Source organism: Carassius auratus, chromosome 17 (assembly GCF_003368295.1).
Source record: "Carassius auratus strain Wakin chromosome 17, ASM336829v1, whole genome shotgun sequence".
In the NCBI taxonomy this organism is placed as follows: Eukaryota; Metazoa; Chordata; class Actinopteri; order Cypriniformes; family Cyprinidae; genus Carassius; species Carassius auratus.
The window spans coordinates 9,861,361-9,888,600 of NC_039259.1; the positions used below are offsets into that span (position 1 = coordinate 9,861,361).

The 27,240-nt window shown below is 36.1% G+C and overlaps 1 protein-coding gene across 2 annotated transcripts; it reads right to left on the bottom strand.

Annotated features, from left to right (window-relative positions):
* Nucleotides 1-496: 496 nt before the first annotated feature.
* abhd12 (abhydrolase domain containing 12, lysophospholipase) lies at nt 497-19,827 on the bottom strand. 2 transcript variants are annotated; one of them, XM_026285717.1, is made up of 14 exons: nt 19,690-19,827; nt 18,452-18,611; nt 10,743-10,864; nt 8,273-8,378; nt 7,096-7,215; nt 6,634-6,664; nt 6,288-6,333; nt 6,056-6,185; nt 5,834-5,871; nt 5,357-5,436; nt 5,178-5,260; nt 4,683-4,761; nt 3,981-4,108; nt 497-2,992 (listed from the first exon to the last, which is right to left on the bottom strand). In XM_026285717.1, the coding sequence occupies exons 2-14, from the start codon at nt 18,607-18,609 to the stop codon at nt 2,959-2,961; spliced, it is 1,155 nt and encodes a 384-aa protein (XP_026141502.1). In that variant the 5' UTR covers nt 18,610-18,611; nt 19,690-19,827; the 3' UTR covers nt 497-2,958. The 2 variants fall into 2 exon arrangements, with proteins under 2 accessions (XP_026141502.1, XP_026141501.1); XM_026285716.1 differs by lacking the exon at nt 19,690-19,827 and having other exon boundaries at nt 18,452-18,883.
* Nucleotides 19,828-27,240: the final 7,413 nt, after the last annotated feature.

A 27,240-nucleotide genomic window follows, 5' to 3' on the forward strand; every position in this document is an offset into this window, starting at 1 on the left:
GTGCCAGGTGTGCTAAAAGTGAACACATGAATGAGGTATTGAGGCTGATGCATAGTAAAATGGCCAATCAGCATGTTAATACAGCAAAAATACCCCAAGGTTCCTATTTGTGCCTCCCTGCACTGCTTTAACTAGTTGAACTGGGTTTGACCAGTCTGTCTAGTAGAATTCAACTCATCATTATGGTTTGTGATGGGATTATATTTGCAAGAAGAGCACATTAATGCTAGACAGTTGATCTTTTTTTCCAAATCGAGATCCAAGGGCAAGGTTTTCTTTATTTATTTATGTCAACTGTCTCCCTCCAATTTTATTTTTTCCACTGTATTTAAAAAAGAAATAAAAGGTTAAAATATAGTGTACAGATACAGAAATATATAGAGGGAGGAAATTAATATTAATTTAATATTAATAAATTAATAAATAAAACATTAATTGTCCTCCTGGGATTCAGTATAAAAGCCTTTCAAATAATGGATATCAGAAAGCATATATTTCTTTTCCAGTCTTTTATTGTTTACAAATAAACATTGTGTACTTACTTCTGTGCATGTGTCCTGTTAATTTTAGCAGCTTAGAACAAAACAAACATTGTAAACCACTCATGATATATTCTGCAAAAAGTAACCATTGCTGTTGAAATAACTGGGCAGTATTTCATTACAAAAAAATAATTTTTAAATATAAGAAGTGTTGGCTTCAAATATGCAAAGTTTGGTCAACATCAACAAAGACAGCAGAATAATATCTTGAGTTCAGAGCATTAACATCCAAATATTTTATGGTCCATTTTTACATTCTAGTTCAATGGAATATACTGAATAAGTGAGCGGCTTCATGTTCATATATAGTTTTTTTTTTTTTTGGTCTTAAATATGTTTGTCCTTCTGCTTTAGATATTATTGCACTTCATCTATAACCTGGTGGTCTTGCTAAAATGATAATTTCTACATCATTTCTACATAGTCCTTCACAAGCTAAGAGATTTTGGTTGTGTTTTTCTTTCACTGCATCAGTCACACGACAGCAGATGAAAACAAAAATTATAATACAATTTCTTTCCGAAAATAACATCAATAACACCAGCGGACAGCCTAGATCTACCATTAAAGCTTGCATGCACACATAACCTTGTTATTATTATCAGCCCTAAAGAAATTTAAATCAAATTTGAGCAGAAAGATTTGAGAAAGAAAATAAATATATATATATAACCTGACACACAGAGCAACAATACAGCAGACCTTGAGTCTCAATGGGGCTGTATTACAGTGACAATTACTTTAAATATGCAAATAAGAATTGTCAGATGGTCAGTGCACACTGTGAAGCAAATATATTCATCATATACACATGACAAGACATTAGAGCAAATCAAAGATGTGTAATTATTGCTCACTGTTTCGTAGAGTCATGGATCTTGGTATCCTTGACTAGAGTATTGCCTCATTTACTTTGTGCATGTTACAATCCATTACACATATTCCACCAAATTAAAGAACACAATTATTAAACATTGCAAGATACGCTAAAAGTTAATTTTGAGTAAATGAGCTTGTTATAGAAATTTCCTAATTTTGGGGGGTTCTTTTGGAAAGAAATTCATATTTTTATTCAGCAAGAACACATTAAATTGATCAAAAGTGACAGTAAAAACATTGACATGTCAAAAAATGCTGTTCCTTTAAACTTTCTGAGAAAGGCGTCATAGTTTACACAAAAATATTAAGCAGCACATTAATAATAATAATAAGAAACGTTTTTGAGCACCGAATCAGCATATTAGAATGATTAGGATTATGTAACACTGAAGACTGGAGAAAATTTCGATTCACATCACAGGAATAAAATTAAAATATATTAACATTTTTAATAATATTGAAGAATATATTTGTTTAAATAAGTTCTTACTGTACTTCTGATCAATTAAAAAATAGCCTTGATAAGCATAAGACTCCTTGAACAATAGTGTATATCACTTGGGTAATAAATGTAATAAAAATAAATTAAGATTTGTCACTAAGGTTTTTGATTTTGGTATTCAACATATGGTAATAATTAATTTTATTTATTTATTTTTGGAATGTGCAAAGTGAGAGTATAAAGACCAAAGAAAATATATAACCCACATAACCAAGTAAAGAAAAAGGTTTCATACAGTTTTCTGTTGTCTTTTGTCTGTGCAACAATCTTTTATATCTTCAGTAACAGACATGCAAACTAGTATTGAGCAACCAAATGCATTAAAATAATGAAAACTCATTCAGTTGTGATGCAGTTGAGTTGCATACATACCAAGCAAACACAACAGCATAATCACAATACACATAACATTGCATAAAAATATCAGTTTTAACTAGCCAAATGATTCAAATCGTGAGAAAAATAAAGTCGAAAAAAAAAAAAAAAATACATTTTATTGTACACAACTCGCTGTTCACATTGAGTGGATTTCAGAATTGAAATAAGGTCCATGATATTGTCGTTGTTTTATGTTCGTAAAAAAGGAGTGAACTGCAGTCAGCAAGCACTGACAATGACATCATTATAGCAACTTGTCCTCTTTCATCCCTTTGATCATAATCCTCATGGGGTCTTCGCAGTGCCATCGCTAAAACTTCATCAGTACGTCTCTCCTTTGAAAAGGGGTTGTTGACTTAAGCATTATTTAAGTGCATTATCTGCATATTATTTTGCATACTTCATGCTCCAGCTGCCACTTCAGATCTGTTACCATGGCAACAGGAGGCGGTGTAAGAAAGCACTCAGCCCTGTCACTCTCTTAATGATGAGAACTTTCTCCCTCCAGGTTTTAGGTTAACAAAGGAATGCAAAAGAACTGGTGCATCTTCAGTCCATGCTTGTGTGTGCAAGTACACGGTGCAGATCACATAGATGTGTGTGTGTGTGTTTTACTGAGAGTGTGTGAGAGAGGGCAGTCGGCTGAAATGATCCTGACTACACGTGAGGATGCGGCGCATTGAGGAAATCACTGAGACACAGAGACAAAAAGACAACACATTAGACTTCAAATTCCCATCTGATGGAACTAAACACAACCCATTTCAGTACTACTTATTTAATCTCAAACACTGCATTCCTGATGGGGGCTTTCAATACTTAAAATACTTACAAAAATATATAATGTTCAATTAAACTTAAAATTAATATATATTTCATTAAATATAAAGTTGCCTTTAAATATTTTCATGTTTTAACTAATGATCTGTGCCACTAAACAAAATAAGCACACTTTTCATGAAAATGTTTCAAGAAAATTGTTAGCATTAGTTCCAGTTATAAAACCAATTAAAAAATTCTTTCAAAATTAAGATTAGCGATATTTAATATATCCAGTAAAAATTACTTTTCAACCAGTTGATTAAAAGTAATTAAAGGTAATTAGTGCTTAATTTTTTTTTAATGTCTATTGTAATACAATGCAGTGATATAATGTTTTTTATTTTACATAATATATAATTTAACTAAATTTAAATATTAAATGTTACAATAAAAATGAACAAATTTAAATATTACACTCTATACCTTATATTTGACAATAATTACATGAATACTTATTTATCAATTGAAATATTATTACTTAACATCTCAGATTATACTTCATTTAAATAATATTAGAATAACAGCAGTTCAGTTGACAAAATGTTTGAGCTGTGCTCCTAAAGAAATGTACACGTTTGCCTCCCTGAAAGATCATTAGCAAAAAACCCATCTCAGATAAAAACATAGTCAGCACGAGCTGGAAGATATAGACAGTGATTTCAGTCTGAATTACTATCACCACAGCTGTTGGTCAGCGGCCCGGAGCAGAATCTATAAACTGCACCACCTGGCACGATCCTAAAAATAGCTTGTATTCCCAACCAACAGAATAAAAAGATGAATGCAGCCAAACTGTTTTGTCAGCAAGGACCAGTGGGGAAAAATATGAGTAGCAGCCGTTTGTAAAGCGTACACACCTGAGTATATGTGAAAGCTGTGGGCTCTTGTAGATGAACTTGTGTCTGTAGCCCAGAGAGCTGGGGAACGGGATGAACTGAACCTTATGACCGTTCAGACTCTTGCTCTGAGCCGCCAAATCATATAGCTGTCGACGAAAAGATTAATTATCATTATTATTGTTGTTGTTGTTACAGAGAAGAACAGACCATTTTTAAAACAAATGCATTAACAGATACTACAATATATAATAACAGCAATAATTTGTTATGATAATAATAATTAATGTATTATTATTATTATTATTATTATTATTATTATACTTCAAATAGCTATAAGTAGATTTATTTTATAAAATACAATAAGGTTTGATAATATTACTGAAGGTTTAGTTTAGATTCTTTCTGAACAAAACAAAAACACTGTAACTGTACCTTTTTATTATTCTGTTTGTATATTGTCAGAATATTACTTTGTTTACCCATTTGAACAAGTTGTTTAATTCATAAAAAACTAAACCGTATGTGCCATATGTGCTTAAAAACCAAATCTCCCAACACCAGCACCGTTTCATCATAACAAGTGATCAAATTATTGTGATTTAAGTATCAGCTATTTTAAAAAAGCTCTGAATATGGCTCATCCAATCTGAATTTAGAGTCTGAAATATCCATTTTATATTTTTAAATAAACCCTCTCATTGTCTGACACTGATATTTTACCTTCTTTCCCAGCTGGAAAGGTACGACTGTGTCGTCTTCTGCGTGCAGTATCAGAACCGGACAGGATATGTGGTTGACACTAAGAGACAAAGAGACATTGGTTTGAGTTTCTCCAAACTCACAATAAGTACTGCCTTACAGAGATTCAGGACATAGATCCGTTTTATTGTTTTATATACGTAGTGTGGGACCTTCCACTAGAGGTTTGTGTAATTAATTACATGATCACTTCATCAGTGACTCAAGGATCAGTGCCCACACGTGGCTGAACACTAAAGATGTCTTTTTATACACATGCACGTTAATTCTGTTTCTAAAACAAGTTCTCAGAGAGAGAAGATGAAGCCACTGGCGTGTGAAAACGCTACAGAACAGAGAACACAGCTGCAAGGGCACCCTGCTGTAGAAACACGCAACAGTCTTCGTAGGTGGACACAGAGAAAACAATCACTCGCACATAAACTTACAGAGAATTAGAAGACTGAAAGAACCTACTTTTCATCACTGGCAAATCGGATATCATTTGCAGTAATAGAATCCAGGAAGAACCAGTCAAAGCCTGGCAGATATCTGTAAACCTGTTCAAATGAACATATATAAATGTTCAAGGTTAGTTATGTGTATTTGTTGCACAAAGGCGGTATGTGAGATTGAACAGGAACTTGGTTTCTCACCATAGAGAAGGGATGGCTCTTGGCTTCTTCTCTGATATTGGTAAAGGGTGACTCTAAAATTAGGGCGTCTGGGGGCGTTCCTGTAAGCACCAAGGACGGAAGTCTGCATCATTCCTTCATGTTTTAAACAGTGGCTCAACTACAGGCTTATGTAACTAAAAGTCTGATTAGAAGAGCTTGGCAATTACATTAGTTCACTCTTAATCTAGTTAAGAGCGTGCCAATGAAAGCTTGTCTATTTATGAAATGTCAACAAAGTCACCACTTATGTACTAACAAGAAATAAAGAAATTATATTCCGAAACGGTGAATAATAATTATGTGACAGTGTTCATACATGTATTCAAAGTGATTAGTAAATGCCAAGTTTCTACTTGGGTTTAAACCATACTTTCACACTGCTGGCTACTATTGGTTTTCAGTTGCAACATCCCAGCTCATAAGAAAACACAAATGCATGAATGTACGTTCACGTACCCCTGTCACACAGACGTCTCACTAGGTTAGTGGCCACTCTGGAAAAACAGGAATGAACAGCATCAGCAACAGTTCAAATATACCACAGGGAGTAACACAATCAATTCCTTTATGTCAAAGGACAACTAAAATTTCATTCCAAGAACTAGAAGATCCACATCTAGAAAAAAAAGCACACTATCAACAGTGCTCTCTCGGATGGCTCAGGCGAGTTCATCTCACCCTGTGCCGAGCGAGTGACCCCAGATGTACAGAGGCTTCTGGCCAATCCGCTGCTTTATCCACTGGTAGAGGAAGAGAGCATCTGACGTCATGCCTTTCTCTGAAGGGCTGCCCTCAGAGTCACCCCAACCTGCACAAACAAACAAAACCATATGGTGCTTCACTCTGAGACTGGGAACGGGAATCTGACTTGCATGATAGAATAGTGCATTAAAATAGACACCCAACATACCTCTATAATCGAATGTGACTACATGGTAGCCTAATGAACTAAGAACCTGCAGAGACAAAAAGATAAAAACGTGTCTTACATTAACTCAGACAAAAGGAGTTCTTTCAAATCTTAAATATATACTACATTCCCATCACAAAAATTAAATAGTTTTTTTTTTTGAATGAATAGAAAGAATATAGAAATAGTTGGAAAAGAATAGCATTTATTTACAATATAAATCTTATGTAACATAACTGCCACTTGTTTGATGGAATGCAGTTCTTTGCTGAATAAAACCACTGATTTCTTGCATATATATAAAAAATAAAAGTTTTGAACGACAGTGTAAATTCAAATTTTTTACCTTGTACAGCTGAACCCTGTGATCTCCTCCTCTGAAACACACATAACTCCAAGCTTAAGTAAGTGACTAGAGATTTGCATTTGATGAACTGCAAATCTTTCCAAATAAAAACAGAGTAAACACTAGACATCATACATTAACTGACTGAGGATCACATACTACCAGACTTTCAAATCATTCCGAACACAACAGCCTCATTGCTAGAACACACAACAAATGAAGGAATTATGTTTTCTAAAATCAGCAGGTTTGATCTCTGATGACTGGATACAATCACAATCTGTGCACAATAAACATAACACGACTTGTGGTCAAATATGCAGACTGACTCATCCAGACAGGAGCAAAAATCTGTATAGTCTGCAAAAGTGCATTCCAGCTTTAACTCCCACTGAATCATTTTTGACACAGAGTTGGTTTTATAAAGTGGTATTGATCACAAGTCCCTGAGGGTTTGTGTACCTTGTTCCAGCATTGCCATGGAGATAAAGGAGGACTGGATGACTGGACTGGAAGCTTTTTTCATACCATTCAGCATCTTTTGCCTGAGCCTCCCTCCACATCACTGAAGGTACTGTGTGCCTGAGAAAGAGAGAAAGAGACAGAGAGACAGAGAGAGAGATCAAAGAGAGATGACAGGATAATACAAAAGAGATACGCAGCATTTAAAACATTGCTTCCTGCAAATGAAAGGGTGAAAAAGAAGACAGTAAGTAGATGTGGTAATGTTCAAAAGTTTGAGGTTGGTCAACTTTTTTCATTGTTAAAAAAAAAAAAAAAAAAAAAAAAAAGTATCTTATGTTCATGAGGCATTTATTTGTTCAAAAATACAGTAAAAACAGTACTACTGTAAAAAGTACTGCAATATCAAGTAACTATTTCCTATTTAGTATATTTAAAAATTGAATTTTCAGCAGCCATTACTTCAGAATTACATGATCTGTCAGAAATCCTTCTAATATGCTCGTTTGATAATAATAAGAAGTGTTTCTTGAGCAGCAATGTTGAGAGTGGTTATATTTTTGTGGAAAACTGTGATACATTTTATTCAGGATTCCTCTGAAAGTTCAAAAGAACAGCATTTATTTGAAATAGACTTTTTTTGTAACATTATAAATGTCTTTACTGTCGCTTTTGATCGGTTCAATACATCCGTGCTGAATTAAAAAAGTTAAAAAAAAAAAAAAAATCTTCCTGAACCCACACTTTTGAACAGTAGTGTATTCCTTTAGGACTGTTCATTATCAACAGTGAATCTGACCAGTGCAGAGACAAGCTTACTTATGCAGAGAAAACTACAGCATCAGCTGCAGGAAGCTTATGTGGCCCTTTCCACTGTGACTAAGTAAAAGTCAAACACAGACACACAAACACACACACACAAAAACAGTCACACCCAATGGCCAGCAGCCATAGGCCCGTGCAGTCCTCTGTCACCACAGATTTACACACTATGTGCCACAGGATATGTTTCAATAAGTGCAGCACTTTTTCCACGCCCTTCAGAAAGACAGCCATGCCCATAAGGAAGGTAAAGAGGGACAGAAACCTGTAGGGTAGAGAACGTGAGGACAGAGAGACAGACAGGCACAGGCAGGCCAGGCGGTGTCTGTATTTTAGTCTGTGTCTGTGCTCTCACCACACTCCAATGTTAATTCCCTCCTCAGGCTGCAGGTAGAAGTTGCGAGTGTGATTCAAGCCCTGATCCTGTGGTCTCTTCAGATCTATAAAATACGGCACTCGCACTGAAAGACAGAGACAAAAAGATAACAGTCAACATGAAACTGAATGCAATGTATTTCCCAGTTAAAAAGGATATTCCACAGGAAAATACAGTAAGTAGGTCAGAACTTGACTTTTTTCCCATGGGAATTGATGGGAAAAGGATAGATAAAGTTATTGTATGTTGATTATGAAAATCAGCAAAGATGCGATAAATTGGTCAAATGTGCCAGTAAAGACATTTATAAGGTTTCAAAAGATTTCCATTTAAAACTAATGCCATTTAGTTTTTTTCTATTCAGAGAATCCAGAAGAATTCTATATAAAGCACAACTTTTTGACAAGTGTTATTATCGTTGATAATAATAAATGCTGTTGAGCAGCAAATTAACATATTAGAAGGATTTCTGAAGGATCATGTGACACGGAAGTCTGGAATAATGAAGGCTGAAAATTCAGCTCAAAGAAATAAATTACATTTTACAATGTGTGATCCTGGACCACAAAACCAGTCATAAGGGTCAATTTTTTGGAAATTGAAAAAATTTATATTTTCAGTGATATATGGTTTGTTACAGTAGGATAGGACGATATTTGGCTGAAAATCTGGAATCTGAGGGTGCCAAAAAATAAAAATAAAAATAAAATAATAATAATAATAATAATAATAATAATAATAATAATAATAATTGCAGCCTTGGTTGACCAGAAGAGACTTCTTTCCAAAACAAACAAACAAAAAAATCTTACAGACACCAAACATTTTAGCAGTAGGTACTTACAGAGGTTATAAAAGATACGGTTACAAAAAGCTTAATTCTACTGTAATTAACAGCTCTGATCTTCACACAAAATACAACGTTGTTCTATACAATGCTAAAAAGTATAAAGCTGTTCTGTAAAGTACAGTTCCGTCAGCTCCTGATGAGATTTAACTTTACATTCGCTTCAATAAAAATATTTTTTTCTCGAAATAATAAAACTGTTTATAACAATACAGAACATTCAAATTACTAATAAATTTATGCTGCATTATGTTTGCAATTTAAGAACCGAAAGTGTGCCACAAGCTTTCTCAGGAGACTGATGACTTGACAAAGTTCAGAGGCCTTAGTCACAGATTTCCTCTGAGTAAAGCAGACATGAGGATGCTTACAGTCACACTTCTACACACATTTTGTCCGTTATTAGCTCAGACTGCAAACAGAAGCAGAGTGTGGCGTAACACATCAGCTGACAGAAACAGTGTGACTGCTGACAATGCTAATGCTAACATCAGCCCAAAACACCACAGAACATGACTAATATCAGAGAAACTAAACAATGATGTGACAACATAGGAATCATCTGATTAAACTGAGAGGAGTGTGTGAGACAGGACCTCAGCGGTAAACAGATTGGCCATTTATCTGGACTGATGGATGAATGACGGCTTTGTTTGGTCATTTCAGCAGACGGCTGATGATGGATGCAAACTGCAACTGTACATCAAACTCTGTTGTTTCAAAATGTCTTATCAAATGTCACAAGGTCGAGCAGATTCTGTTCTGTGATGGACATCACTTTAACCAAAAGACATTATATTGAAAAACAGGTGCTAAGGCATCAGTGCTAAGGACACAGTAGAGATTGTTGGTTATTATATTGATCAAAAGTGACCGTAAAAACATTTACATTGTTAGAGGAGCATCCAAAAAGTTTTACTAATTTTCAGATGCTACAGTGTGCAGTTATATCTCGAATACAAGCGCGTGCTTGACTGAATGCGTCTAAGAGTTGTTCTGAGCATGCTGAATATTTCACAAGGGAAAATGCAGTGTAACAATCTCCTTTTATACTACATTTCCCTTGAGGCGAAATGCCCTAAGCTTGTCCTTTCACTATAGACGCAGCAGCTGAAAATTATGGAAACTGACTCGTGTTAAAGTATAAAATTAAAAAATCTACAGAAAATAACACAGCATTTAAAATAATGACAATTTACATGGCAGTTTAGCTTGAATAAACAAAATGCAAATGGAAGAATTTCTGGTCTAAATACAAAAGGTTAAACAGGTCAGCCTAGATACTCAAAATTTAAAAACAAATACATTTCACAAAGAGAGGCCTAAATACTTGTAAAATTTAACAAAGACACTCACAAATGTTTACAAAGACTAGACTAAATGCTTAAAGTGCTAAAACACTGACAGAAATACGTAAGTTTACTAAGACTGATCAAGTCACTTGCCAAAGATGTAAAACGAAAATAATAAAAACAATAACGTTAAAAACTCTAGACATGTCTGAATGCCAAAGTCTACAAACACTGGCATAAATATCAGTTTTTGCAAACAGTTTGGCTAAAATATTCCCCAGTTAAATAAAAATCGGTTGCAAATACTCACCAAAGTTTAAAAAGACTAATTTAGCCTGTATTGATGGACAGACTTTGATGATAACAGGGACTGCGATGTAGATTCCCAGCACCCAGATCAGTATCCTCCTCAGCCTCCATATCAGACCACCCCTGCAGACAGAGAGAAGAGCCGGTTACATAAAACACAGACTCATTTAACACACATACAGTCAATAAAGTAATAAATAAAGCAGTATTCTGTCCTATTCAACAAGACATGCTCTCAAGTTAACTGGCTGAAACACTTCGGACAGTTGAAGCATATACTGTGGCAATATTAAATGATGTTTTTTAATAAAAATCATATAGCAGATTTGTCATGTGTAAGTACAAGATGTAAACATAGGTGTTTATTGGGAATGTTTTCAGACATGCTCTTCTCTTTTGAACTGAATGGTTAACGGTCCTCATAACATGGCCTGTCCTCTCTTGGTCTTGGACTGTCTCTTGGACAGTGTGCATCTTTGCGGCCAGCAGTGACCTCTAAATTGTGCCTGGGGAGTATAAAGTGTCATGATTAAAATTAGAGAGAAAGCAAGAGATCACTTAGAGGAACAAACTCACCCTGTCTGACTTACTGCTCTGAGCTCTACTGTAGGTGTGTGCCTTTCGGATTCAAAATCTGCTTTATTAAGCTTAAGTTTAACTTCCTTTAAAGTGCATAAGGAATTTTTCCTACCTAACTCAGGACCAGGGGATTACTTAAACACTCAGATACTAGCACACACACACAGACACATACACGTATACATATGCAAGCTCTCTCATACACAATATATTTATGTCATTTTTCAATCAATTTTATCATGGTTTCCACAAACGCACTAAGGCGCACAACTGTTTTCAATATAGTTTCCTTAGCACCAAATAAGCATATTCCAGTGATTTCTGAAGGATCATTTGACTCTGAAGACTGGAGAAATAGATGCTGAAAATTCAACGGTGCAATATTACAGTTTTTACCTAGTATTTTAATAAAACGAATGCATCCTTGTTAAGCATAAGATACTTCTTTAAAAAGCAGTTGGTATACTGTGTTTCTTCACAGTAAATGGCAACCATAAGAGTGCAGTCATATGAAACCTCGAGAATATTCCTAAAACTATTAATAATGCAGAACTGAGAGAGTCAGCAAAGACAGGACGTGAAGAAGAAGAGAATGTCCCAGACAGGAGAAAAGAGGAGTAAAAGCAATAATCTAGGAAGCGAGCCAAAGCTGAGCATCCGGTTTGATCCGGCTGACCCTGGTTCAGTTCCACCATGGCATCTAACATCTCTATGACCTTTCCTCTGCCTCCTTCAGAACGCACATGCTCACTTTGATCGACTAGCCTAATACTGTTCTTAACTACCTAAACATGAAGAACAATGTATAATGCAAACAAATTGGACCAAACTAACTAAAAGATTCATTAATTGTTTTGTGCGTTTATGGAAACGAGCAGTAGAAATAAGACAGGAAATGATGTAGATATAGAGAACTCAAACCCACATGTCAATGTGACAGCATGCAAATAACCAATAAACCACATCTCTAACTGCACTTGTAGCTTGCACTATACTTATTGCAGGCGGTTAATGCAGCAGGTGCCTGATCTTGAGTTCCCTGCATAGATAAGACTTTTTGGTCACCTGGCTTGAGTGTGTGTGTGTGTGTGTGTGTGTGGTGATTATTAATTTCTGCTTGTAAGTGAGAGTGCAAGGTGATTGTGATAAAGAGAGAGAGCTAGACTATTGTGCAACAGCAGAGCTAAATACAGCACACACAGGCTGTACTGAGACTCATTACTGTACAGTTGTTACACAAATACAGCCAAGGTACTATTTGTGTGTGTGTGTATATAAACTTGTTGATAATATATACTTTTGTATCCAGTACAACAAGCCATTTATTTGTTTATGTGGCGGGTTAGGTTATAAGATTGTGCAGTTCTGTGTTTTTTGCAGGTACATATCTGCACAGAGCATCCGATCCAGGGCTTCAATACCTTCAGGGTAACACTAAGTCGTGCTGATCCAATGCCATATGGGTATTGTCAGGAGACAAGACTGCACTGGGGTATAGTGTTTCTGACTAGTGCATCCAGCAGAAAGATGGGAAGAAAATTGGAATGAGAGAGAACAGGCTAAAAATATTGGCCAAACAATATTACACATATCACAATTCTTTCAGAAAAAGGAAGAAAAATCTTACAAACCACACATTTCTGAACAGTACTGTACATGGAGAGATGGGAAGGTTTACTCAGTTTACAATCATGTCTTAAAGCATAACATGTGTCATGAATCACTGCACTGATCCATTTTTCAGTGCTGATTGCTGTTTAACTTGACAGTTTTGGTTCTGTTGTAGTGCACCTCCTTAGTCATTTATTTCCATTTGTTCTGCATTTGACAGGATGCAACTCTCTAAAAATGAAAACCTCCAACACACTACACCTACAAACACTCAGAAAAACACTCTGAAATCACCAAGTCAAGTGCATACATCTTAAAATAGAGACGATATCTTAAAACTTTTAAAAACACTAAATGGGTTTGAATTTGCAAATTGGCAGCAGTCAGCACTCAGCAGCAGTCTTCATACCATATTCATGAACACATCAGACACTGAGAAGACTATGGTAGTTACCCAATAACCTATTAATAACCCATTAGCTATTAATTCAGAATTTCTAAAAGAGAATTCCCCCTCACTGCATTTCTTCAGTCAATCTACAGTGACATCAGCAAACCTCAAACAATAAAACTAAGCAGTTGTTTGACTATTATTTAGCCATTTCAGTGTAACTGTATATACCTGGCATTAACCATGCAGGAAAAGTGAGACCCTATATTCACATCTGATTCTACATGAATTAATGATTGGGTCATTTTTAGGTCAGCGTATTTGGCAAAGAACAGATGCATAATTCTGTGTATTACCAGAGGAGACAGGCAGCAAGATCCTATTGTACTCTACAATAAGCCTACTTTAGGATTAAATGAACTACACAAGAACACTGGAGTATGCAACAACAAAGGAAAACAACCTGAACAACATTTCATTCCCATTCTAAAATAGAACAATATTGGATTCCAGTGACATGGACAAAAAATACAGAGACATTTTTAAATGCATCTTCTTTTGTATTCCACAGAAGAAAGAATTTCAGGTTAAGTTCTGCTAAGACTTGTTATTGATGGATCTCATAGGATTTAGATTCAAACGTATGTTTTAAGCCCTAATAGAACCAGCATATCCCCTACTCCAACCTCAAACTCAGGTCTTGAAAGTCGCAGTTAGATCACGTCCACATGAAAACATCACAGGAAAACTTTTTTGTCTTTTCTTTCTCTTTCTGTCCGACGCCAAAGGCTCGCCTCATGTCTGCCGGCACCAGACAACAGCTCCTAAGTGGCAGATATTGGCATAGGATATGCTTTTAGAGCTCTTAGCTACAGCTGCCCGGATCAATGTCCCAAATATCCTGGTACAGCTGTAGAGCTCTATCAATGACCATGATCAATTAGCGGCTAAAGCCCTGACTGCCAAAAAACATCAGGGTGGAGTTAAGAACATAAACACTCTTTGCATTATATTCCATAATGCCAACAGATTAGTAGTTAAAACACTGACAAATAATTAGCTAGAAACACTAACACTGAGAGGGTTGGGGTCGGTAAAGCCATAGATCGGATATTATTCCACAAACATCAGCTTTTTTGCAACCATTTTGAGCAACTTCCAAATGTGTTTTTACAGTTAATCAGATACATATCCAATATCTGGAAATCTTACCTACATTTAAACATACATATCTATTTTCCGTTGGGATTCAAAGCCCCCACAAGGTGAGGGTGACAAGTGTGCCTATAAAGATAGCTCTTAATAAAAAAAGGACTAGATGTGAAACCAGGACAGGCTTACGATCAACGGTTAAACTGTGCAAAATGAAGATGATGAAGAATAAGGAGAAGACGTAGAGAAAAGTGGAGCACTTTCAAAAACCTGCAGCTACAGCTTCGTGTAATAGTTTATGACAGGTCTGACGGACCGGACTCTCTAAGAGACACTGAGGTGACACTGAGAAACCCAGGTCTGGAAACACAGCTTGGGGTGGGAAGAGGACTCTAATGCTTCCTGCTTTTAACACTTCTTCTGATAACATAATACATGAAGTTATCTGATAGCTTCCCCCATTAGACATAATTAAATGTCATTCATAATGCATTTAACTTTGGTTATGTGACATATTTACTGAGGAAACTAGCTTTACAGTGGTGATTCCCCTCTTACTGAATACTTCGATTCTTGGAATAAATTAATCAAGGCCTGAATCAGAGCATTTATAAATATAAAAGGCATCGGAAACTGAAAACCACATTTAAAATAATATTCACAAAACATTTATTAAGGAAGTATTTCCCATGGTCTTTAGACAACAGCTGATGTGTAACTGCATGGCACACAGTCTGCCCTCGCATTGAACGATGTAATAATAATGCAAATGGAATCAGAGAAGGCAATTCAGACATGTAAAGGATAGGATACATGAAACTGTAGATACTGCACTCCTAAGGATGAAAAAGAGATAGACACGTGCTACTGTATATCTCAGGGTCTCTCCTTCCTTCCTCACTCCTTTCATCCTCCCTTTCACTCTTCTCTTCTTTCACCCGTGTCTCTGACCGCTCAGCGCAGCTCAGAAGAGCAGTTTTGACAGAGATGCCAGATTTTGTTAAGGCTCTGTTCGACCAAAGATCAGTCTCCTTCAAAGGGCCTAGGGATAGACCACCACCCACCCGGTTTGTGAAAATGTATATGGCTGTGAAATATACTCTGAGAAGGTGCAAACTGTGTATCAGCAAAATCACAGCACACTGTTACCATGCTAACTACAACAAATAAAAAGAAAAAAACTGACTGAACTAGTGGATATTAGATGACTAGTTGACCAATGTGACCTCATAGAAACTTCATATTAACACACCCTTGATTGTTTCTAAAGACAACTCACTGATATGTTTTCAGTCTTCCTGAAATCTAAAAAAAAAAAAAACTGATTTCAGAGGATGACACCTTGTCAAGACTTCTTTTTCCTATCAAACCTGACACACTTTCCAAAGAAGAGCTAAAATAAGACACCAAATTGTCACGATTAGATGCCTCTTGGGCCTGTGTTTGATCTAGAGCTCCTGTTCCCAAAATATAAGAACAGACCAGAACTTCAGGTTGAAATGTGCACTGTATAACTGAAATGGTTTAGGAGGAAGCAGGGCTTTATTATTTAGGCTGAAGGCTAGTCCACCCCTTTTTTAAATGGATGTCTTTAAGAACAATGGAATGCAACTAACCAACTTATTTAAAAAGACTTATTTAAAAATCAAAACTGACATTTTGTGGCTTTTAGACTTTTTGTTGTCTTTAAGATATTATAAGTCTTGATGAAACAGAAATAGCAAGAGAGCATATACAGTATGTGCATTTAAATAAGCCATCATTGTCTTCCTGGAAAAAATAAACTTCCTCTTTCCATAAACAAATGCATCAACAAGGACAGAACACTGTGCTCATCGAGCGATTTAATGTTGTCTTTAACTTTTGATATTCCAAACTTTACAGAGGACTTCAGCTAATTGAATTTCACAGATTTTGTGAATTAAAGCTAAATTAACCTTTTAACCTTGAACCCGGCCTGCCACACAAAGGTCACTTCATCCAGACTAACCAGCGTCAGCTCCTGTGTCGGACACATGACCGGCTCCAGCACCCAATACCCCAGACCCATACAGCACCGGAGCAGAGTCCAATTACTGCGCCATCAGAGTAACATTTCACTTCAAATGAGATGTGATGGTGGACCTTTACAGTACTGTTTCCTGCTAGTGTTTCATGCTAATTTGGCAAACAATGTCTTTTATGACAGGGCATTTTCCAGGTTTGCTATACTTGAATCTTTTATAAAGTAAGCTCAGTTGCTACTACTTGAAATATTTTGTAACAGTATTGTAGTTAAGAGCTATAAGTGTTTCCACTTTCAGCTAAATCCCAATATAAATCAGATCAGAGCATATAACAGCTCAGGCCCACTTATTAAAAAGAAGTCTCATATGCTCACCAAGGTTCTGTTTATTTGATCACAAATACACTGAAATATTGTAAAATATTACTACAACAAGTGTTTTCTATTTTAATGTATTTTCAAATGGAATTTATTCATTTGACAAAAGCTGCATTTTAGGCGGCCATTAATCCAGTCTTCATTGTCACGTGATCCTCAACAAGCAATTCTTATTATCAATGTTACGTTTTATTTGAAACAGGAATCTTTTGTAACAATATAAATGTATTTACTGCCAATTTCATCAATTTAATGTGTCCTTGCTAAATAAAAGCAATACTTTTTTTTTTGTTACTGCTTCAAACTCTTTTGAATCATAGTGTACATTAAGCAAACATGAGACACAGGTCTCTAACTGAGCTCGAGGGTCAAAAGTCACAGGAAAATTCACTCTAAACCAGTCACTATTTCCACGTGCCATGGCAACCATGAAACTGAATACAATCCTGTTATCTTTAAAGCATTTTGGGGTTGCAACCCCCACCAGCTAAGAAGCACTGATCTGTGGGAAATCCTCCAGTATCCCAATTGGCAACATGTTCTGGCAGCACATAATGTTTCTTTGCTGAGCGTGCAATGTTTAACCACCATATTGCTGGACCAGAATGTGCAACTTCCTCCCACTTTGATCTGCAGAGCAAGCCCTGGCTGAGAAGAATGACATCACTAAACGTACACCTGTTTAAACTCAGCTTTGGAAAGATCAAACAAACCGGAGAAATGTCTTTGCATTTAAGGCCTAATATTGTGCCTGAAATCTGAATCATGTGCAGGGATATGCCTAGACAACAGATGAACATGACTATTCCCACCATGCATCCTTTGACACTACAGTGATCCAATCTTACTTTATTTTAAACATAGCAGTAAAAACATGAACTGTATGACTCCACTCTGCTTTGAGGAAATCTACAAAAGACATCACCTTGCTTTCACTTTCGCATTTAACCACGTATTAGAAAAATAACTCATTGCATGTAAGGGACCTCCGATGGGCTCTAAATACGACTTTCTAGATTTTTCCACTCGACTAAAACAGAAATACTCTAACTGAAGCAAAAGAACTACTAGAAGTTGCTGATCTACTTTGGGACAGCCTAAATGCTATTAAGAGTCTCAAGAGGGTCAAGTGGGACTGTGATTCAATCATAGAGAATAAACTATGTGGCTTCATGCCTCAAAAGAGTTTCAAGCCACTTAGACATGAAAAGAATGACAATAATGCATGCGATATCATATTAACAAGCATCAAACGGGACTGTGTGTTGAAAATGCATCAAATGATGCTGAAAATGCATAACTTAAAAACAACACAGTGCCAGGGTTTTTAACTAAGAGTCAAAGGAGAAGATATATATATTATCTGGTGATTTATATACAAAACAGTTACCTGCCATTTTTAACTATTAACTGATTTGGAACTAATGCAGAAGTGTTAATCAAAGTTAATATACGGCTAGATTGTGTTTAATACTGGGTCTATACAGGTTGAAAACCCAAAGATTTTAAAAAGAAACTTTCCAGAAACTTATACTGGTAAATATAGAGACTAAGAACATCAGTGGAACTGTGCACCAGCAGCTGTCAGTCTCACCTCCTGTAGCGTCTCCCCATCGCGGTACCCGAGCCTCCTGGATCAGAGGCAGCGTCTGTCTTTTTGTGGCACTGCTTTAGATCGGAGCTGCCGTCCAGTAGTGTAACGCTAGCCGTGAACGAGCTGTCATGGTCTGCGCTGCCTTTTCGCTTTCGCATTACTGAAACGTGAAACAGCACAGGTAAACACACACAGATGAGACTGGGATTATACTGTAGTCGTCCGCGTATCACGTTGAATCGAGCGGAAGAGCTGCTGAAAAAAAAATCTTGCAGCCGTGCTGGATCCGGTCGGTCGGCGAACCGCGACGGTGTGTGTGATCCGGTGTTTCACCTCCCGGCAATTGTGACATTCAGCACTTTTTCTCCTTACATTGTTTTGCAGGAGTCGGATATCTGCAGAGACCAGCTGATCAGCGCAGGCTCCTCCGGCCTTCCGCTCAGCCAATCACAGGCACTCCGACGCTTCAACAGCCAATCATATAGCGCTCTGCTCCGCCAACGGCCAATCACACAGAGACGTAGCGCCCTCTCTCGTTCAGTTAAATCGTGTAGTGAAGGGTTGCCAGATCAACGGAAGGTTCTGCTTTGTAACATGCAATCTTGTATATTTTTCTAACATCTCTAAGTTTGCAGCAAGTGTTAGTCCTTCAAATCTAGCTCCAGAGGGAGCTGAACACTATATATATATATATATATATATATATATATATATATATATATATATATATATATATATATACACATTTTAAATGAAAGAGAAATTAGAACAATTTATTTAAAGAGATCTGGCAACATCGCGTTTGTTCTACAGAGACTTAGTTCCGTACAGACCAAACCTGCTCATCCTGCTATACTGGGCCACTTAATACATGTCAGCTTCATTGTAATTATAGACAATAGGTGGCCTTGCCACGTATTCAAGAAATAAGTCGTAGACTTCCTCTATTTCGGTGTAATTTAGAGCATGCGCTAAATATCTAATAACATGCATGGTCTATGATAGTTTAACTATCGAGCAAAACCATCGCACCTTTGCCCGTTTCAAAAATAAACAAAACACATACTCTACATGTCAAACTAAGGGATTCAAGAAACTGCATTTTAAAAGTTTTAAATATGAATGCATATATTTGAGAATAATTAGCTACTTCCCAAAACAGCGTCTACGTGAAAGCACGATGATCAAACAAAAGCTGTAGTCATGAATTCTGTATTATATGAATCATAAAACCCAACCTGTTCATTCTGATGAGATTGTAGATGTTTTGACAGGACGCGTAGACTAGTAAGTTTGTCCAGTGAGTTTCCTCTCACGTGACCATAACCCAACAAGGTGAGCGTGAAGTACAACATTTTCTTGGATCAACATCCTTGTTGATCCTGGAACAACATCCCAATTAACCAATCATAATTAAGGGATAAGGTTTCAGGAGTTATCTGTTTTAGGCTTATGATCAGGGTTAAGTGCTTCATCAATTATTTCACATAGATTTTTGGAATAAATTATTGGTGGTCTTAGGTTTAGGGGTAGGGATTGGGTTAAGAAGCCTATATATTTTTGGACAATAATGCTGATCCAGGAACATGTCTTACAAAATCACTGCGACCCAAGAAACTAAATATATATATATATATATATATATATATATATATATATATATATATATATATATATATATATATATATATATATATATATATATATATATATATATATAAGCTAAATAGCGGAACATATTCTACGTGTTGTAGGCTATCAGATTAAACTACTACTACAAGTAGATACGATTTTCAGACTTCTTACTAGTCTGACGTTGTATGCTTTGAGTTGTATTGTCCGACAGGTGGCAGTATTTCATCACTTCTGTCTGCAGATCCACTGTGAGGCGGAGCAATAATTTCACCCATCCACTTTCACAAATTAACACACTTAACGTGTGGGGTATAATGACACAGTACTTTCACACAAGACATATCTTCTGTCTCTTTTCACATATTTACCAGTAGCTTACCTGCCTCCCTTGATTTGGTTTAATATGCCACATTTAAAATGTCAATAAAGACTGTCACATGATAAACAATAATAAGATAAATAAAAAAGGTACCTACACTGTTTTTTTAAGTATTATGTACTTTTAAAGTGCCTATATGTGTCGTTAAGGCAAAAAAAAGTATACAATTTTAATTTTTAGCTCTACGATAAAAGCTTGTGCCTTTTTTCTTGGTTGTGTACAGTATGATTTGGTGAAAAGAAGAAAAGAATAAAACTATTTTGTTTGTAATATCACAAACCTTGTGGGAACCCATAGTTTAAAAAGTGTCTGAATAAATAACCTACATGCTGAATGATTTTATGATTTATAGGGTCATCTACATTCCATTCCATTTAGTCATTTAGCAGACACTTTTATCCAAAGTGATTTATAAATGAGGAAAATGGAAGCAATCAAAAACAACAAAAGACCAATAATATACAAGTGCTATAACAAGTCTCAGTTATCTTAAACGCAGTACACATAGCAAGGGCTTTAAAATAATATAATAAATAAAAAGAAAACATGTAGAATAGAAAAAGAATAGAGCAATCTAGTGTTAAAGGTCTTTTTTATAATTGTATAATAAATGAAAAGAAAATAGATAGAATACAAAAAGATTAGTAAGGTAGATAGGATTTTTTTTTTTTAAGAATAGAATTAGAATAGTGAGTGCTTAAGTTTGAGGGTCAAATAAAGATGGAAGAGATATATTTTTAGCCAATGCTTGAAGATGGCTAAGGACTCATCATTCTGGTCATTCCACCAGGAGGGAACATTTCATTTAAAAGTCTGTAAAAGTGACTTTGTGCTTCTTTGGGATGGCACAATCAAGCAACGTTCACTTGCAGAACGCAAGCTTCTAGAGGACACATATGTCTGAAGTAATAAATTAAGGTAAATGGGTGTAGCCAGTGCAAATGGATAAACAGAGGTGTGACATGTATTCTTTTAGGCTCATTAAAAATTAATCTTGCTGCCGCGTTCTGGATTATTGTAAAGGTTTGATAGAACTGGCTGGAAGACCTGCTAAGAGAGCATTGCAATAGTCCAGCCTGGACAGAACAAAATCTTGAACAAGGAGCATGTTCTGAAAGAAAGGGCATGATATTTTTTGATGTTGAATAAAGCAAATCTGCAGGACCGGACAGTTTTAGCAATGTGGTCTTAGAAAGTTAACTGATCATCAATCATAACTCCAAGGTTTCTGGCTGTTTTTGAAGGAGTTATGGTTGATGTGCCTAACTTGATGGTGAAATTGTGATGAAACGATGGGTTTCTGGAACACAAGCAGTTCTGTCTTTGCAAGGTTGAGTTGAAGGTGATGGTCCTTCATCCAGCATGAAATGTCTGTTTGACAAGCTGAGATGCAAGCAGCTACCGTTGGATCATCAGGATGGATTGAGAGGTAGAGTAGAGTGTCATCAGCATAGCATTGACATGAAAAGCCATGTTTCTGAATGACAGAACCTGATGATGCCATGTAGACAGAGAAGAGAAGTGGTCTAAGAACTGAGCCCTGAGGCACCCCAGTAGTTAGATGTTGCGACTTGGACACCTCACCTCTCCAAGTTACTTTGAAGGACCTATCTGATAGGTAAGACTCAAACCACTGGAGTGCGGCTCCTGAGATGCCCTTTGTCAGTAGGGTTGACAGGAGGATTTGGTGATTAACCGTGTCAAAAGCAGCAGACAGATCAAGCAAGATAAGTAATGAAGATTTGGATTCCGCTCATGCCAGTCTTAGGGCTTCAACAATGGAGAGCAAGGCAGTCTCAGTTGAATGTCCACTTCTGAAGCCAGATTCATCTAACGCTCAGTCTACAGACAAGCAACGTAGGCTTATGTCTCCAATCCATTAGCTCTAATGCTTTTCTCTCCTGAAGCCATTCTTCTCATTGAGACTGTTTTTAACACCCAAATTAAAAGCAGTTACTGTTGTTCATCTGAATGCTACTGTATATACTGACATGTGGGTGTATGAACCATCCACGTCCGTTGAAGCCTCTCCTCCTCTCTAGGGTCGACGTGACTCGTGAGACGTCTCTCCATATTGATGCTGACAGAATTTCTGTTGCTTTTGTGCAAACAGCAGTCAGATTGGGCTCTAAATTACACGTTAACGGTCCTCTGATCCTTTTCACATCTCCGCTCAAAGTGCAAGCCCTCTTTTAATATGTCACACGCATGAGTGTCATTTCTAAAGGCTGCTTGAGTGCATATGTGTGTGACGCACTCTCATTAATCTGTCCCATGCTGCTCTCTGCTTTATGAAGTCCTGATTGCCTGTTCATTGTTTTCTCATTCACTTGTTTGAATACCCAACCTATAATCAGAGCTGTAAAAATAAGGCATTAAAAAGGCATGCTGCCATTTTCATGGTGACACTAACAAAGTACATTTGCATACACACTGACTTTTTACTCATTTAAGCCATCAAAACTCACAATACCCATCAGAACAATCTGCAGGCTTCAGCTCTGAGTAAAACTGCATTATGGTGTTAGAATCTGAATTAAACCATGGCAAGTGAAGAGGAGGGGTTGAATGCCCTCAAATACGCACTCATCTCTCTCTGTCACTCTTTCTCTTCATCTTTTCTTATTTCTTCATTGTGCACAAAGCTAATGATAACATAGATCTCTGATTCCAGTAATTACAGTAGCTTATAAGAGGGAATATCTGGATGACAGCATGCTCCCATGATGAATAGCAGAATGGAAAGCTTGAAAACAAGCCACAGGCCATTTTGTCCAGGCTCTGCCACAGTTTCAGCATTTTCTTAATCAAACTTAATGGTCTGTGCTCATAAGCTGTATGGTGGAATGCCAAAACTGAGGCAAGAAAAGAAACAAGAAACTAGATACAAGATAAACTGTCTGAAATGAAAAAAAACGTGCACAAAAAATGTATGTTATATACACTAAAATGACTAAAACATTAGTGATTTATTAACTTAAAATTAATGGCTTGGAATTTATTGTCTGGATGTTACTGTAGTTCAGAGAAAAACATGTTTACAAATGCCACTGGGTTTGATATTTTGTTATATAGTGCACTGAAAATAATTACTTTCAAATGTGATATATAAGTGTCCAAATACTTATTAGGAACACTGTATGTAGGCCTACAGTATACTGTTCATGCAGAGTTCAAGGATGGTAAGTTGTTTATGTTTTTGAAAGTCTCTTATGCTTACTGAAGCTGAAATTATTTAATCAAACATACAGTAAGAGCAGTAAAATTGTGAAAAATATGTTAAAATATAATTTATTCCTATGATGTAAGGCAGAATTTTCAGCAGCCATTTCTCCAGTCTTCAGTGTCACTTGATCACTTGAAAAGACATTTCTTATTAACATCTTGAGTGTTGAAAACAGTTGTTCTGTTTAATATTTTGTGAAAAGCATTTATCTGAAATATAAAAGTTTTGTAAATCATGTTTTGTCATTATGAATCATGTGAACGTCTCTACTGTCATTTTTGATCAGTGATATGATATAGAGAGCTCTGCTCTCACTGGACACAGTGTAGTATACAGTATACATTTTAATGGTGTATAGCTTGACTTCTAATATGCCCAGATGAATAATTTCAGCCCTCTTCTCAGTTTTCAAGGCCCTTGTATCGCTTAGTTGTACACTGTAAAAAATTATTTAGCAGTTTAGTTGTTTCAATGAATTTTTTTATGTTGACACAACTTGCAGTTACTGAATTTGTTCATTCAACTAAAAATTTTAAGTTTTCAGTGTCTCAACTAGTTTGAAAGTTGACTGAACTAGGTTATTTGTCCTTATAACTTAAAAAAAATTGTTGACTCAATTCAATAGCAATATCACATTCACAACATCACTTATCTCGAGATCTCGTCGTTCTCGTGAATGCTGTTGAAGACAGAAGAAGGTCGTCAGCCATTCTAGTCAGTTTCTCCTCAAAGTTTGGACATTTGACTAAAATACAACTTTGGTAAGTAAACTATTCGTATTTATTGGCTTAATGTGTAAAATTACATTTGTTGTCTCAGAAGAGTAAGTATGGTTATAGAGTGGTATATTCTGTATGTAAATTACTGTATGTAAATGTTCGTTTCGCAGCACTCTGAAGCCTCAAAATACAGGCAGTTCCACAGTATTTTCCTTATAAATATTAAAACATATATTCTCCCATGCGGGACAGTGGAGCTGAACTTATGTGGAGAACGATAAAAATACAATTTGAATGCATTATTTGAGCCCAGGGCTGCGTTAGAGACCGTTCAAACAGAGCGCGAGAGCTCAACAGATCACTGTATGGATAAAGAACGGCGGGAATTAAAAAAAAAAGGAGCTGCTCTAAACCTGACAGTGTAAGACATCCGTCAGAATATACATCGATGAAACATTGGGAGAAAAAGAGATTCCTACTCGAACTGTGTCTTTTCTGCATGTTATAAGGGAAACAAATGAGCAGCACAGATGAGCACCTCCCTCAGAGTTCTGCTGGAGCGCGTAACTTAACTTAACGTTACATTTGATATCGCTGACATAAACTTAGTTCTAATTATTATTTTACAGTCTACGGTTCAGATGAAGTTCTGAAGGTAGCGTTACAAACTCTTCTTTCAGTTTTCTGAAGTAACGTTAGTCATTCAAGTGCCTCACTAGAACCCAGTGTAATGCTGCGTGAATATCTGTTTTTATACAGTCTATGGTGAATATACGGTCATAAGTAAATTGCATACGTTCAAATCTATATATTTTAGAATAAAAGCATATATCTTGTATAAATAGAGATACAATAACGATCGACACAAATGTGTTAAATTTCCTTTTATTGTGTTATAATTCTGTGTTGTGTCATTTAAAAGCATCGTCTGGATGGTATAGTTTGTCTTTGGCATTTAATATAAACTTGTCAATACATTTGTCTTTCTCTGTAAAGATTTATTTATATGTATGTTTATTATTTTACAGTGTTTTAACATGTTTTTGTATTTTTCATGTTTATGATATTTTGGAATGACTGAAGATTCAGCACAGAATTCACTAATCCTGTGAATGGACCGCAGCGAGTCCTTTTGCAGTTATCCATCAAAAAGATATGCAGACATAATGGAAATGGCATTTACACAGTAGAGCTTGAACGAAGTTGTAAGTAAATTTATTTATTTATAAATGCACATTAATCGGAGTCTATATGCTTTACGTTTGTAAGGCCCTGTTTAATGCATCCATTTGTTTTTATTAAAGCACACAGGCTCTGCGCAGGAATTCATCAAGGACATGACTGCTGGGATTACGCTTGTGGATGACCAAACTGAGCACCATCAGTCTGCAGTGATGTGGTCCAGGTAAAAGAAGAAGAAGAAACTGGGACTGGGACTAACAGAAATAAACTAATTCAGGTTCAAAACAATTTGAGGTTTAGTAAATGACAACTTCCTTTCTTTTTCTTTTTTGGGTGAACCCTTTACGAAAATGTAGATATTTGCATTGGAAAACAGCTTCAAAATTTAGAAAACATAATTTGACATTATTTTCCCTTCAGTTTTATTCCGTGAATTTTCTATAATTGGTATTTAAAGTGTTGAATTTATCTTCATAAAACCACCAGAAACCCTGTTTATGGACATAGCCATTCTTTATTATTTTGCTGAGTACTGTTTTGAATCCTGGAAAATGTTCAGTGCTAGCATATTGGCCATTAGCAACTTTGCTTAAAGGATTATTTCACCAAAAAATTTAAATTAGGCCATGTTTTACTCATTCAAAGGCATCCTATGTGTATATGATTTTCTTCTTTCAGACAAATCTGATCTGAGTTGAATTAAACATTGTCCTGGCTCTTCCAAGTTATTTAATGGCAGCAGACAGGTGTGTTTTTTTCTCAGCAGTCCAAAAATAGTCAAATAAAATGCACCCATCCATCAATAAAACGTGTCTCACATGGCTCTGGGGGGTGAATAAAGGCTTCCTGTAGCAAATCGATGCGCTTTTTGTAAGAAAAATATCCATATTTAAAAAGTTGTAAACACTTTTTTTCTCTTCCACTGACTATCATACGTGCAAGCCTAATTTTGTGATTGGCGTATTGTTGTCTCTCCTCCGCTCTTCCGTGTTCGTCACTAATCATCGGTGCATGCATGACCCCTATGTCCTATTTTCATCCACCCGGAATGGCTCTCACGAAAGTGAGAGAAAAGTGTTTAAATATGTTTTGAATATCATTTTAAATATGTATATTTTTTTTACAAAAACACATGGATTCACTACAGGAGGCCCTTATTCACCTCTCAGAGCCATGTGAGGTACTTTTTATTATGAATTGATGCACATTATTTGACTATTTTTGGACTGTTGAAAAAAACACCCACCTATTGCCATAAATATTTTTTTATATAATCCGACTGGATTTGTCTGAAAGAAGAAAGAAATACACACTAACGATGCCATGAGGGTGAGTAAAACATACATGGGTTAACCAAGCCTTTAAGAGTCATGCTTTACTCTGAACATGCAGTGCAACAGACTATTATTTAAAAGGAATACCTATTTACACCAATATATTTTCTGATCATTGTATAAATGGTGTGACAGATTAGACACTTAGAATTGGATTAAGAAAAAAACCTGAATGTTGTATTGGTTTGTCACATTTTATGTTATTCAGAAATCATGTAGAATACCAGTGACGAAAATAATTTCCCCCCATTTTTAGTATAGTTGTTTCTGGGGGTGTATTTTACACTTATCTTCCCATGGGATTTTAAACTCTT

What these genes read in the sequence shown, in the direction of transcription:
- abhd12 (XM_026285717.1), bottom strand. Translation starts at nt 18,609, where the DNA reads ATGCGAAAGCGAAAAGGCAGCGCAGACCATGACAGCTCGTTCACGGCT. An exon ending in ATGGGGAGACGCTACAGGAG is followed by an intron (nt 10,865 to 18,451) that starts GTGAGACTGACA and finishes CTCTGTCTGCAG; the next exon opens with GGGTGGTCTGATATGGAGGC. An exon ending in CTTTCCAGCTGGGAAAGAAG is followed by an intron (nt 4,109 to 4,682) that starts GTAAAATATCAG and finishes TTTCGTCGACAG; the next exon opens with CTATATGATTTGGCGGCTCA.